The sequence below is a fragment of the Hypomesus nipponensis genome, chromosome 16 (genome assembly GCF_054491055.1).
Source record: "Hypomesus nipponensis isolate SF chromosome 16, ASM5449105v1, whole genome shotgun sequence".
In the NCBI taxonomy this organism is placed as follows: Eukaryota; Metazoa; Chordata; class Actinopteri; order Osmeriformes; family Osmeridae; genus Hypomesus; species Hypomesus nipponensis.
In genome coordinates this window covers 6,167,043-6,179,554 of record NC_140376.1, presented here as the reverse complement: position 1 = coordinate 6,179,554, position 12,512 = coordinate 6,167,043, and the positions used below count along the sequence as shown (strand labels likewise).

Sequence of the window (12,512 nt, the reverse complement as noted above, 5' to 3'; positions counted from 1 at the left end):
CTCCCTCCTGAGCTGGGTCTAGCTCCTCCCCCTTCTGAGCTGGGTCTAGCTCCTCCCCCTTCTGAGCTGGGTCTAGCTCCTCTCCCTCCTGAGCTGGGTCTAGCTCCTCTCCCTCCTGAGCTGGGTCTAGCTCCTCTCCCTCCTGAGCTGGGTCTAGCTCCTCTCCCTCCTGAGCTGGGTCTAGCTCCTTTCCCTTCTGAGCTGGGTCTAGCTCCTCCCCCTTCTGAGCTGGGTCTAGCTCTTCCCCCTCCTGAGCTGGGTCTAGCTCCTTCCCCCTTCTGAGCTGGGTCTAGCCCCTCCCCCTTCTGAGCTGGGTCTAGCTCTTCCCCCTTCTGAGCTGGGTCTAGCCCCTCCCCCTTCTGAGCTGGGTCTAGCTCCTCCCCCTTCTGAGCTGGGTCTAGCTCCTCCCCCTTCTGAGCTGGGTCTAGCTCCTCCCCCTTCTGAGCTGGGTCTAGCTCCTTTCCCTTCTGAGCTGGGTCTAGCTCCTTTCCCTTCTGAGCTGGGTCTAGCTCTTCCCCCTCCTGAGCTGGGTCTAGCTCTTCCCCCTTCTGAGCTGGGTCTAGCTCCTCTCCCTCCTGAGCTGGGTCTAGCTCCTTTCCCTTCTGAGCTGGGTCTAGCTCCTTTCCCTTCTGAGCTGGGTCTAGCTCCTCCCCCTTCTGAGCTGGGTCTAGCTCTTCCCCCTCCTGAGCTGGGTCTAGCTCTTCCCCCTTCTGAGCTGGGTCTAGCCCCTCCCCCTTCTGAGCTGGGTCTAGCTCCTCCCCCTTCTGAGCTGGGTCTAGCCCCTCCCCCTTCTGAGCTGGGTCTAGCTCTTCCCCCTTCTGAGCTGGGTCTAGCCCCTCCCCCTTCTGAGCTGGGTCTAGCTCCTCCCCCTTCTGAGCTGGGTCTAGCTCCTCCCCCTTCTGAGCTGGGTCTAGCTCCTCCCCCTTCTGAGCTGGGTCTAGCTCCTTTCCCTTCTGAGCTGGGTCTAGCTCCTTTCCCTTCTGAGCTGGGTCTAGCTCTTCCCCCTCCTGAGCTGGGTCTAGCTCTTCCCCCTTCTGAGCTGGGTCTAGCTCCTCTCCCTCCTGAGCTGGGTCTAGCTCCTTTCCCTTCTGAGCTGGGTCTAGCTCCTTTCCCTTCTGAGCTGGGTCTAGCTCCTCCCCCTTCTGAGCTGGGTCTAGCTCTTCCCCCTCCTGAGCTGGGTCTAGCTCCTCCCCCTTCTGAGCTGGGTCTAGCTCCTCCCCCTTCTGAGCTGGGTCTAGCTCCTCCCCCTTCTGAGCTGGGTCTAGCTCCTCCCCCTTCTGAGCTGGGTCTAGCTCCTTTCCCTTCTGAGCTGGGTCTAGCTCCTCCCCCTTCTGAGCTGGGTCTAGCTCCTCCCCCTTCTGAGCTGGGTCTAGCTCCTCCCCCTTCTGAGCTGGGTCTAGCTCCTTTCCCTTCTGAGCTGGGTCTAGCTCCTTTCCCTCCTGAGCTGGGTCTAGCTCCTCCCCCTCCTGAGCTGGGTCTAGCTCCTCCCCCTTCTGAGCTGGGTCTAGCTCCTCCCCCTTCTGAGCTGGGTCTAGCTCCTCCCCCTTCTGAGCTGGGTCTAGCTCTTCCCCCTTCTGAGCTGGGTCTAGCCCCTCCCCCTTCTGAGCTGGGTCTAGCTCCTCCCCCTTCTGAGCTGGGTCTAGCTCCTCCCCCTTCTGAGCTGGGTCTAGCTCCTTTCCCTTCTGAGCTGGGTCTAGCTCCTCCCCCTTCTGAGCTGGGTCTAGCCCCTCCCCCTTCTGAGCTGGGTCTAGCTCCTCCCCCTTCTGAGCTGGGTCTAGCTCCTTTTCCTCCTGAGCTGGGTCTAGCTCCTCCCCCTTCTGAGCTGGGTCTAGCTCCTTTCCCTCCTGAGCTGGGTCTAGCTCCTCCCCCTTCTGAGCTGGGTCTAGCTCCTTTCCCTCCTGAGCTGGGTCTAGCTCCTCCCCCTTCTGAGCTGGGTCTAGCTCCTCCCCCTTCTGAGCTGGGTCTAGCTCCTTTTCCTCCTGAGCTGGGTCTAGCTCCTCCCCCTTCTGAGCTGGGTCTAGCTCCTTTCCCTCCTGAGCTGGGTCTAGCTCCTCCCCCTTCTGAGCTGGGTCTAGCTCCTCCCCCTTCTGAGCTGGGTCTAGCTCCTTTTCCTCCTGAGCTGGGTCTAGCTCCTCCCCCTCCTGAGCTGGGTCTAGCTCCTTTTCCTCCTGAGCTGGGTCTAGCTCCTCCCCCTCCTGAGCTGGGTCTAGCTCCTTTCCCTCCTGAGCTGGGTCTAGCTCCTCCCCCTCCTGAGCTGGGTCTAGCTCCTCCCCCTTCTGAGCTGGGTCTAGCTCCTCCCCCTTCTGAGCTGGGTCTAGCTCCTCCCCCTTCTGAGCTGGGTCTAGCTCCTCCCCCTTCTGAGCTGGGTCTAGCTCCTCCCCCTTCTGAGCTGGGTCTAGCCCCTCCCCCTTCTGAGCTGGGTCTAGCTCCTCCCCCTTCTGAGCTGGGTCTAGCTCCTTTCCCTCCTGAGCTGGGTCTAGCTCCTCCCCCTTCTGAGCTGGGTCTAGCTCCTCCCCCTTCTGAGCTGGGTCTAGCTCCTTTCCCTCCTGAGCTGGGTCTAGCTCCTTTCCCTCCTGAGCTGGGTCGAGCTCCTCACCCTCCTGAGCTGGGTCTAGCTCCTTTCCCTCCTGAGCTGGGTCTAGCTCCTCCCCCTCCTGACCTGGGTTTAGTCTCACAGGCTGATTTAAATAACTCTTATATTGCTTTTTCTGAAACTAATGACCATGCCGGTGAACATGCACCCTCTCGGCATGCATGTACAAGACTGGCAGCAATTAAATCGCAGAGATAAAACTGGTCCAAAGGAAAATACCAAATTAGCACTGTCACGCAAGGCCTGTCGGCAGAATCAATATGGATGAGTTTGTGCCGAGTCATGCTTTATTCTGCGAGACCATTAAACCTTCCAATGCTGACATAACAAGGACTCTTGATGCGGTAGCGTGGGTGGTTAGCAACACACAGCCTGGGTAGCCTGATGATCAACATGGCAGGATGATCACTATTTTAGGGAGAGCTATTTTTCCATTGGTGGAAAACGACTCTGCAATGCCAGTTCAACAGCCATTATACCACAGGCTCAAATTAAACTTGCATGTTGCATGCACAAACGTATGTGCATGGTTTAGGAATGTTTATGCCGTGACAACCTTGAATGGAATTCCCTCTGTAGCAGAGCACGGGTTAGGTCAAAGTATGTGACATTCAGATGGGGTCACCATGGCAGGTTAATCCTGGCAGAACGAAGAGCTCTTCTTATTTCATTTGGAAAAGAAGCGACGTAAGCAAACCCAGTACAATTTCATTAATCCTTCATCCACACAAGTCAACTGTTTTGTCAGGATTAAACAATTGACCAAATGACACAAGCGACAATGTCATCAGAAGCAGGCCAACAAGATCCAGTTTTAGAACCATATTAGTTGAATCATTGCTGTCTCGCCCTGTACGATCATCCACACACACCTAGTCAAGGTAAGAACAGACAGAAAGGGAACTAACTGGTGAAAGAGGGGTGGACTACAGTCAGACTGTAGTCGGACCCAACAAGGAACCAGTGAAGAAACATCCCATAATAACAAATCTGTTGGGGGTACTATGGTGACCTGAGCCTGGTGAGAGCAGCTCTTTGTCCCCTCCAGAAGCTCTCTCCCTCCTCTCGACCGTTCTCCTTGCTGATTGGTTCATGCAGTGCTTCAGTGAAGGACCTTCACTTCAGTGACCTATTTAACACGATGTGCAAAAGTGACTTTTTCAGCCATGTCCCAGTTTCCGTACTGGGGGGGGTACAAAAATAACTGCTCCTTTCAAAAGGTGGCAGAGAGCTTGTTTCCCATTTCTTTTTTCACAGCAAAGTTTGTAGGCGTCCAGAGCAGTGATCTACCTGGCGGGTGGACTGTGGCTCTTAAGCTGCTCTCTCTCGGTCCAAATTGGTCTAAAGCATTAATGCGAAACCACTACTCCGCTCAGGAAACAACATTCTCAAAAACTAATTCAGACTGGCTGGCTGGCTGCTTCAATCGAGAGGCTGTGTAATACGTTACTTATTAGAATAGATAAGACTGATCTGTGATGAGAGGATCGCCGCCAGAAATCTAACCAATTTACGGTGCACTACAATGCAAACCTAAATAAAGCCAGCAACTTAATCTGCACAACAATCTACCGATGAAAACAGGATTCTGGAAGCTTACTGTATCCATGTAAATATAGCAGAGGTATAATCTGCAGAGTATATAAACTAACCTCATTCTACTAACTCAATAGACTGTGTACAATCAAATAGGCTCATTTAGCGCCCACAATTGACACTCGGCATGAATATACTGTCCAATGTTGTGTGTCGACAGCTAGCTACATTTATATTTTGTGACTGGAACTCCTCTTAACCTTGTAGGGTTAAGCCAAGGTCAGAGGTTAGATTGTGCATCATGCAAACCTGGGTTGCCAGGGAAAAACCCATTAACAGCCTAACTGATTAGAGTGCCAGAGTGAATTCCTCTGGAGGCGCTGCTGTGTGGCTAAGCAAATACCCACCGCCACGTCGCATTCTGTTACTTTTAGCTGCTTTCCCTTGTAGCGATGAAAATAGCCCGCCTGGTTTATTACAGCCCACACACACGCACGCATAATGAAGTCTGCAACAATGGAAACGGTCACTGTCGGCCGTATCGGAGGACGGCCCCGAATGGAACGTACCAGGCCGTGAACAGCCTTTTGTGCTGGGCGCGGAGAGGCCACGAGGTCGGGGCTCGTGTTTGACACAGAGAACGCAGACACTAACTGAGACATTGAGATGGGTTTAGCGCGTGAACGGCATCATCATAGCACATTAGGGGCAGCGGTTTCTTCTGGGAGAAGTGCCGTGTGCCCTGAGGGCAGAAGCTTGGCGGCGCTGAGACAACAGGTGCAGGAGGAAGGGCGAGCGGCCATTTGTGACAGTCAAATCGACAAGAACAGTATGTTACAGATGGCCTACTAAGGGGGACGTACAGAGGAATACGAACGTCTCGCAAGGAATCGAGAGCACTGTTCTGGACTACTCTTTGGAAGTCTTTCCACACATAGCATCTGTCGCATTGCTTCACACAGTCATTTCAACCTACTCATTTTACTGTAGATTAGGTTACTAAGTACTATATAGAAAAACATCAGACATCACATGGTGAGAACCCTGAGAAAGATACATACAGGTTATCTATCCACCAGATTAAAATCACACTGTAAATAGAGACCTTCAAACTTACTTTCAAACTCCCACAACAAAAGATTGCCTCTGCCTGTTTGGCCTCGGCAATTATTTACCTGAATGAGCAACCCACGCTAGGTCACAGAGAAGCCCTCCCATCGGAAGTGTCACCGATTTGACGCCTCATTGAGCACTCAGGTTGATTAAAAAAAGATGAACTGGGGCCTTCTAGCCCAAAGCTTCTCTAGACTCCAGGAAACACTCAGGTCTCACGATCGTAGGACGTGCTTTTCTCTCCGGTCTACCGAGATGGTATTTGCTCATTAGTTCACACGGTGTTGGAAACCTCAAACAAGTTGTTGCAACCAAAGTGGTCACTTCCAGACTATTGGCATGCAGGTTGTGATGAAAGTATATGCATGGGTGAGTCTGTTCACTGGAATAGAGCTTATTGGAAGGGAAAAAAAGATGCCAGCACAGCCCTGCTCTCACACACACGCACACACACAAACACGCACACAAACACACACACACAAACACACGCACGCACGCACACAGTCTTATTAGAGCAATCCAAATGGAAATGCTTCCGGTGGAAGACCAATAGAAAGTGGGTCTGCATCCACGGAAACACCTTTGTGTCCTATAGACGGTGCAGCTCTCTGAGAAGGATGTTCTGAGCAGCTGCAGAAGGGGTGACGCGCTGCTTTGACACTCACACAGCTGGCCTCCCCGGCTGAGGCCGTCTGCCTGCCTATTGTCGACATCCATTCTCACACCCCGCTTCCTTCTTGGGCTGAAGATTGCTCACATACAGACTCGAGGCACACAACAGACAGAAAAGTGAGGGTTCTAGATTATGTGCTCGGGCAAAACATTTGCAACACATCTTAGACAACAAAAAACACACGGTTAAGGGTGAATAACATACAAAGAAGAAGGGGGGGGGGAAAAAGAACCATTGTGTGAATGTGCGAAAAGCACAGTTGATACAGTGGTTCAACAACAACAACAGGACACAGTGAAAGCCCTAGCCTTTTGTGCTGGCGATAATTGGGGCCTAATCACGCTGAGAGAAGTGTGGTGGTTAAGTAAGGCATCGCACTGGTATTAGCAAGAGCTTCTGGTGACAGCTGGGGATCAATCGGCCTGGATGATAAAGCATGGTAATTACAAGCTGTGATTACCAGACTGCCGGGCATTTCTTTGGACATTCATCTCCACTTACGGGGCCCTCTTCTTTTCTCTAAATCGTCCTCATTCATGATAACTAGTCTTTCCTCTTCCTAACTATTCCTCACTCGTCCATACGCTCTGATGTCATCTCGTTGACAACTCACAAACTGACAAATGACACCCGATTTCATTTGCCGACGCCGAGAAAAGTAGGTCGACACCACGCGCGTCTAACTCAGGACTCCACTGGGTGGACTACCAAGGCCTTTAAACGCGTCCCTCGTTGCCCTGGACTCTCATCAGGCAGCAGACAAACGCCTCTTGGCTCTCTCGATTCTACACGTTGGATTTGAACTCCTACTGCAGCACGGCGACTTCCAGAAATGGACCAGCAAAAAGAGGACAAGGGTATTAAATATAGAGTTTGTATCTTGTCATGCCGGGCTTGAGTAAGCCGAACACTTATTAATTCATTGCACTTGCCACGCTCGCGAGTGCCTTTGCACTCAAAGCGTATCTCTAGCCATTAAAACGAACACACTACCAAAACCTCAAGAGGTACTGCTCAGTGTCTGGCTGAGCAGAACCTGCAGAAAGTGTACCGAATTGAGTTCTCAGGTCAAGCCCCCCCCCCCCCCCCCCCCCGCCCCCCCCCCCAGAAAAAAAGAACCGAAAAACGTCTCCACCTTCCCTGTTCCGTGGCTGTCGTTGGGAACGTTTGGTCATTCAATAGCAACATGCTACCGGTCCTTATCGACGAGGGCTCTGTTGGGAGAGAGGAGCGGGATGCGGGACCGCAGCAGACACTGACCCTCCATCTGCTCCGATCAGCAGGCAGGGACATCCAGGCTCTGTGAGGCATCGGTCAGTGTGTGCTCTGGCAGCTCACAGGATATGGTTATAAATAAACGCGGTTATAAATTACACTCGAGGCAGTGTGAATGAGGCTTAGGTGTAAGAGATGTTGGGGATGTTGGGACCCGGGGCTGTTAAAACACCCAGGAATAACCAATTAGTCCTGGGTGACAAGATCACAAGCAAGACACACAACTGCCAACACTTTACCAAACAGCCTGTGCTCTGGTAATTACAAATCTCCTTGGCACCAAATAGTGCATGGCGACAACACTTAATATCAAAGACACAAAAACAGAGCAACAATATATCAAAGAGTTTCTTGATAACAATCGGCCAGGGTAAACCATGGCAGATCCAAAGGAAAATGAAACTCAAGTAGAACGCACCAGCTCGGGGCATCATCTAGATTATCTTGGTTGAGATTACAGCAAAACTAATCTGTATAGTTGACAAACCAGAGCAGAGATAACTGGATTTGCAGATTATCCTTGGGGAAGTCAACAGTAGTAAGATGTTGGCTCTGAGAGGACCAGGTTGGTGCGATGAGGGCACAAACTAGACACCCGGACCATCTGCTTTGCATAAAATGGGGGACGTAGTCTAGAAATCAAATCTTTCGAACGTCCACATGCGGTGCAGACAATGGGGGAGCAGTGCTAGGGGAGGAGCTTACAGTGCTAGGGGAGGAGCTTACAGTGCTTGGGGAGGAGCTTACCTTGTGTCTACACTTCAGGACCACGCCATAGGCACCTGGATGGAGAGGAGACAGAGAGAGTTGTCAACACCAAGCCATGTCAGCGCTCCTACTGCACTTTACAGAGAGGGAGAACGTAACACTGGCTATGTAGGTAAACACCTGAGCCTCCCTTAACAGCCAAGGACAATTTATCTTTGATCATGATTCACGAAGATAGCAGTCAACTCAAGATAAATGTAGCTAAAAAAAAACATGATTCAAAAAAGATTCAGTACAACAATAGTTGTTAAAGTGCAGAGCTGTCTTATCTGAGAAAGAGTTGATGCATTCCTGCTTCGGTAATTACATTCTCAATATTTTCCAATATCCCCAAAATGTCTGCCTATAATTCTCAACAGTGAAGGGTCTAACCTTTGTCTAATGATTGAAATTAAAATCACACGGCCTGCATTCTCTCAAATCCCGTCAGTTATTAATGTTAGGGAATTACAGGCAGCACAGTGCTGGTCTTAGCGGCAGCAGGGCTGGGTGGGTTGGTAACTGGGACACTCAGGAAGTATTGGAGAGTCTCCATGGCTCTAATGCTATCAGCCCTGGCATGACAGCCCAGTCCCCAGGAACTCAGGGTCTGGCAAGGCAGGCGAGGAGCTGTATCAAAGAGCACCTCCCCGTTTGCAGATACTGCTGCAGTAAAGAAGCAAGACTCTGTTTTCTTCTGAGGCTAGGTTCAACTTTTTGTCCAATCAAAGTCCCAACGATACCGTGTGTTACAGCATCAATCTGAGTTCCCCGGTTATTGTCTACTGGGCCTTTAAGAAGATCGTTCTGGGGCCTGCTTTCTCTATATATGGAAAAGGAGGTCATGTTCACAGTGGAAAACTGCAGTAAATTTACATGAGGTTAAATGGGTTGGAAACAACCCTGGAACTTTGTGTTTAAGTACAGATTGAAGGGGAGAAAGGGTTCATAATTTAGATGCATTTTGTGAAGTGTAGTCTTCAGGGGGATTTTCCTTTTCCTTTTCCATATAGCAATTGCACGTCCTGTCTGCCATCAAGCACGAAAAAAACGTCAAAAAACGACAAAAACAAAAAAGAAAAACGACTGACATGAAAGCGCGCTGAAACTACGGACACATTTCCGACGGCTACGATTTCACTTCAATCCAGAATAATCAACATAATTGATTGACCTGGCAGTGCATCAAAACCCGAGCCCTTGTTATGTCGGCTTCATTTCAAATTTATAGTGACCGTGTACACGAGGGGTGCGGGGGTGAGGGAGGAGATGTTTGGGACCCTTCACCTTCTCCTTGGGGTGAAATGCAGCATGAAATAGGATTATCATTTGACTGTTAAACCGCATCAGAGGTCCTCGGACCATTATTTCCATTTGGGAAGTTAGCCTGAGTCTGTTTGGGATGAGGGGTAGTGAAGGAGAGGGGGCAGTGGGGGGGGTGGTGGGATTGATAGCGATGGAGAAGAGGAGGCTGAGTGGGTGGCTAGCTTTTCGCTTCAGGGCCCCTGGTACTCCACATCAATCAGTCAGCTTAGGGGAATGGCAAACTCCTCTAAGAGAAAATATATATTAACGGGAAAGTGAAGAATGAATAATGGAGGGAAAGTTGGGAGATGAGCTTGGCCCCCTCAGTGCAGGCAAGGTAGTCCCCATTGTCAGCTAAACACACACACACACACACACACAAGACCACACCCAGAACAACAATACATTGCAATAGTGGTCTTACCTTCACCCACAATCCCAAGGACTTCAAATTTATTCATCACATCACCGACGTGAGGAATCTTCATGAAGTTAAAAGCTTGCCGGGGTTAGGTCTGAGGGGCTCAGAGGAAGAAGGCTCCCAGACAGGAGGTGGTTTGCGGCGGCCAGCTGTGGGCTCCTGGAAGGGCTTCGCTGGCTGTGCAGCACGGCATGTACCACATGCTCCATTCAATGGTTCCTCCTCACCTGCACACAGAAGGGTGAAAAATTGAGTGAGACAACTTGTGGGCTAGGTAGTAACAAATGAATAAAAACTAGGCTGTTGCAGTCTGGGTACTGTAGTCTCTCTTTACATCTTCAGTGGAGACTCCACAAAGGGAATAATCTTCCTCTGAGGCAAACCATTACAGTGCATATGCTTGGCTCCAATTAAATTTGGAGGCTCACCCTCTCCTAAGGGGCTTGCACCGAAACAAAATATGCAAATCACCCTGGCCTATATGAAGATACCCTCGATCTCATCTCCTCTGTTCTGAACGTATCAGTAAAGTTTCCAGACACCACGTTCTCAGTATCGTCTCCTCCCCGCTGGTGAGCTTACAGGCATGGCTGGCTGGCTGGCTGGCTGGCTGGCTGTCTGCTCACCTCCACGCTCCCCCACATCGCTTTGGGGCTCGGAGGCTGCTGATCAGTATGCAAAACCCTGTGCGCTAAAATAAACTCTGCCTTCCGGCAAACATCGCAGCGTCGCCGCCGCCGCTCTCTCTACGCACTGGCTTACCTGACACCAACGCAGACAAACATGGAAACCCTGGACACAGGAGAGGGAGGAGAAGGAAGGGAGGAGGAGGAGGTTGGGTTGGGTGACATACCAGACAGACCACCTCTCTTTAGTGTTGTATAGATCTGCAGAGGACTACATCCTTTGGATCTTGTTCCAGACCATAGCACTGTGCCCACAGCATGACACTTCCTGGATTTATGTGTGTTGGGATACAGTTGTGTGTATCTGTTTGAGTAATCCAGCATTTATCTACTGGAAAGCTTTCAATTTTCTATAATATTATGCTGTGATAATAATGCAACGAGGCTATAATACTTTTTGTTAAGGACTGAGTCACTGAAATGTGCTTGTTCAAAAAAATTGATAGAGAGTTGCTTGCCAGCATAGCAACCAGGGTATAGGCCTACATGTTTAGTGGAATACTTTGAAGGAAAAAAGCATTTAAATGACAGTATCGCCCTATACAAACCAGCTATTTAATAAACCAGATACAGTACATTTGGTCCAGGCCAGGTATTACCATTGACTCCTTTAATTTCCAGCACTAGTCAACATGATAAAAGCTTGGATTATGTAAGAAATCGCAGTGTTGCCAATGAAAACAATCTTCGTGCTGTAACATATGCTGCTAAATCACATCAAGTGCACTTGTGATCATTAGAGCAGCCTACAGCAGATGGGAACTGCATCGCACAATACGAGATGGCAAAGCTTGGTGGCATCCCTACAAAACCTCCTCGTCCCTTTTCCAAACAGCAAACATCCATCTTAGTTAAGCATGACATTTCCCTGGGCTGACACATTGGGAAATGCTGATGATTTAGATGAGATAGAGATAGCAAAGACTCAATTATGTCTTACATAGCCTGTTTACAGCTCAGTCTATCCAAATGTTGCGTAATATTTTGAAGTGACAAGATGTAAGGCCATTATATTCCTCCTCTTTTTTTAATTTGCGGACAACCATGAAACACCCTGTTGCTAACAGTGACAAATCCTCCCACTCCACTCTTTATGAACACAACACACAAACTACTGCTCTGCACGGGGTACTAGCTTCAGCAAACCCTAAGCTTGCAGATAAATTTTCAAAGGGTGACATTTCTTAATTTCTCATTTATTTTCACAAGAAGTCACATTGAGGTGTGACATTGGTTTAGGTGAGCAAATTTAACAGTACGTAACATTATGTCTGAAAACTATATATACTGAAAAGTATGTCTAATGTCTGTGTCTATGTCTACCATAATGTTATGGTTATCTTGATATAGTATCCATCAGGCTTTTCATTGCGTCACAACGCATGCAAGTCTGATGCAGGGAGCTACACACTACAGCCCAGCTTACTGTGTGGGAATGTAACATTTCTCGTTACTCCCGACACAAGTCACCAACACGTATCGTAAACGTTGCAGCACTATTTGCTACTCTGCTTGTCACAAACCAAAAAACTGATGGGTACAACTAGGCGTTGTGTTTATTGGCTTACTGCGAAAAAAATCAGTGGCTGTGACACTGACGTTCACATTTTGCCCTTGGCTTGAGGTGTCAGGCTATCTCGCTAGCAATAAGCATTACAACAACTACCGTTATGCTAGATACAGTACAATACTAACGTTAGGTGTCGAGCATCAGCACTCAAGAGAGCCTAGTACTAGATAGACTAGCTACGTTGTGTTTTACAACGACAAAGTACGAGAAAAAACAACAACAAAAAACAAAATGTTACTATGCGGTTAAGAAAGTATTTTCGGAATTTGGAAAGATACGGTACTCACTTCATGGTAGAATTGGACCCACTTACATCCACCACCATCAAGGGTAGGTATTTGCATGGCTGCAGCAACAGTAACCAGACTCCTTTGGTCGACAACCCACCAGGCAAGAACGCCAACAGCTTTTGAGTGGCATGACTGTGGCCAATCAAACTGAAAAAAGGTTCCAACGCCTTCTTTCGTAAAACCAATGAAAGCCTACTAAGATCATTTAAATTTGCATAATTTGTATTTTTATGTATTGATTTTTGTTATTACTGTAAACAGTTTTTCTTGTCTATATCCGTTTTTCTTACACATTCGAGCAAA

The 12,512-nt window shown here is 49.2% G+C and overlaps 1 protein-coding gene across 5 annotated transcripts in view; it reads right to left on the bottom strand.

Annotated features, from left to right (window-relative positions):
- The window catches only part of LOC146254550 (cyclin-dependent kinase-like 5), a 28,470-nt gene extending 16,147 nt beyond the window's left edge, over positions 1-12,323 (bottom strand). For all 5 annotated transcript variants that reach the window (XM_084675476.1, XM_084675481.1, XM_084675477.1 and 2 more), the window contains exons 1-3: positions 12,207-12,323; positions 9,667-9,890; positions 7,938-7,972 (exon numbers count right to left, since the gene is read on the bottom strand). In XM_084675476.1, the coding sequence (XP_084531602.1) occupies positions 7,938-7,972; positions 9,667-9,730 (99 nt within the window). In that variant the 5' untranslated portion in view covers positions 9,731-9,890; positions 12,207-12,323. The remainder of the gene's footprint in view (positions 1-7,937; positions 7,973-9,666; positions 9,891-12,206) is intronic.
- Between the last annotated feature and the right edge of the window lie 189 nt (positions 12,324-12,512).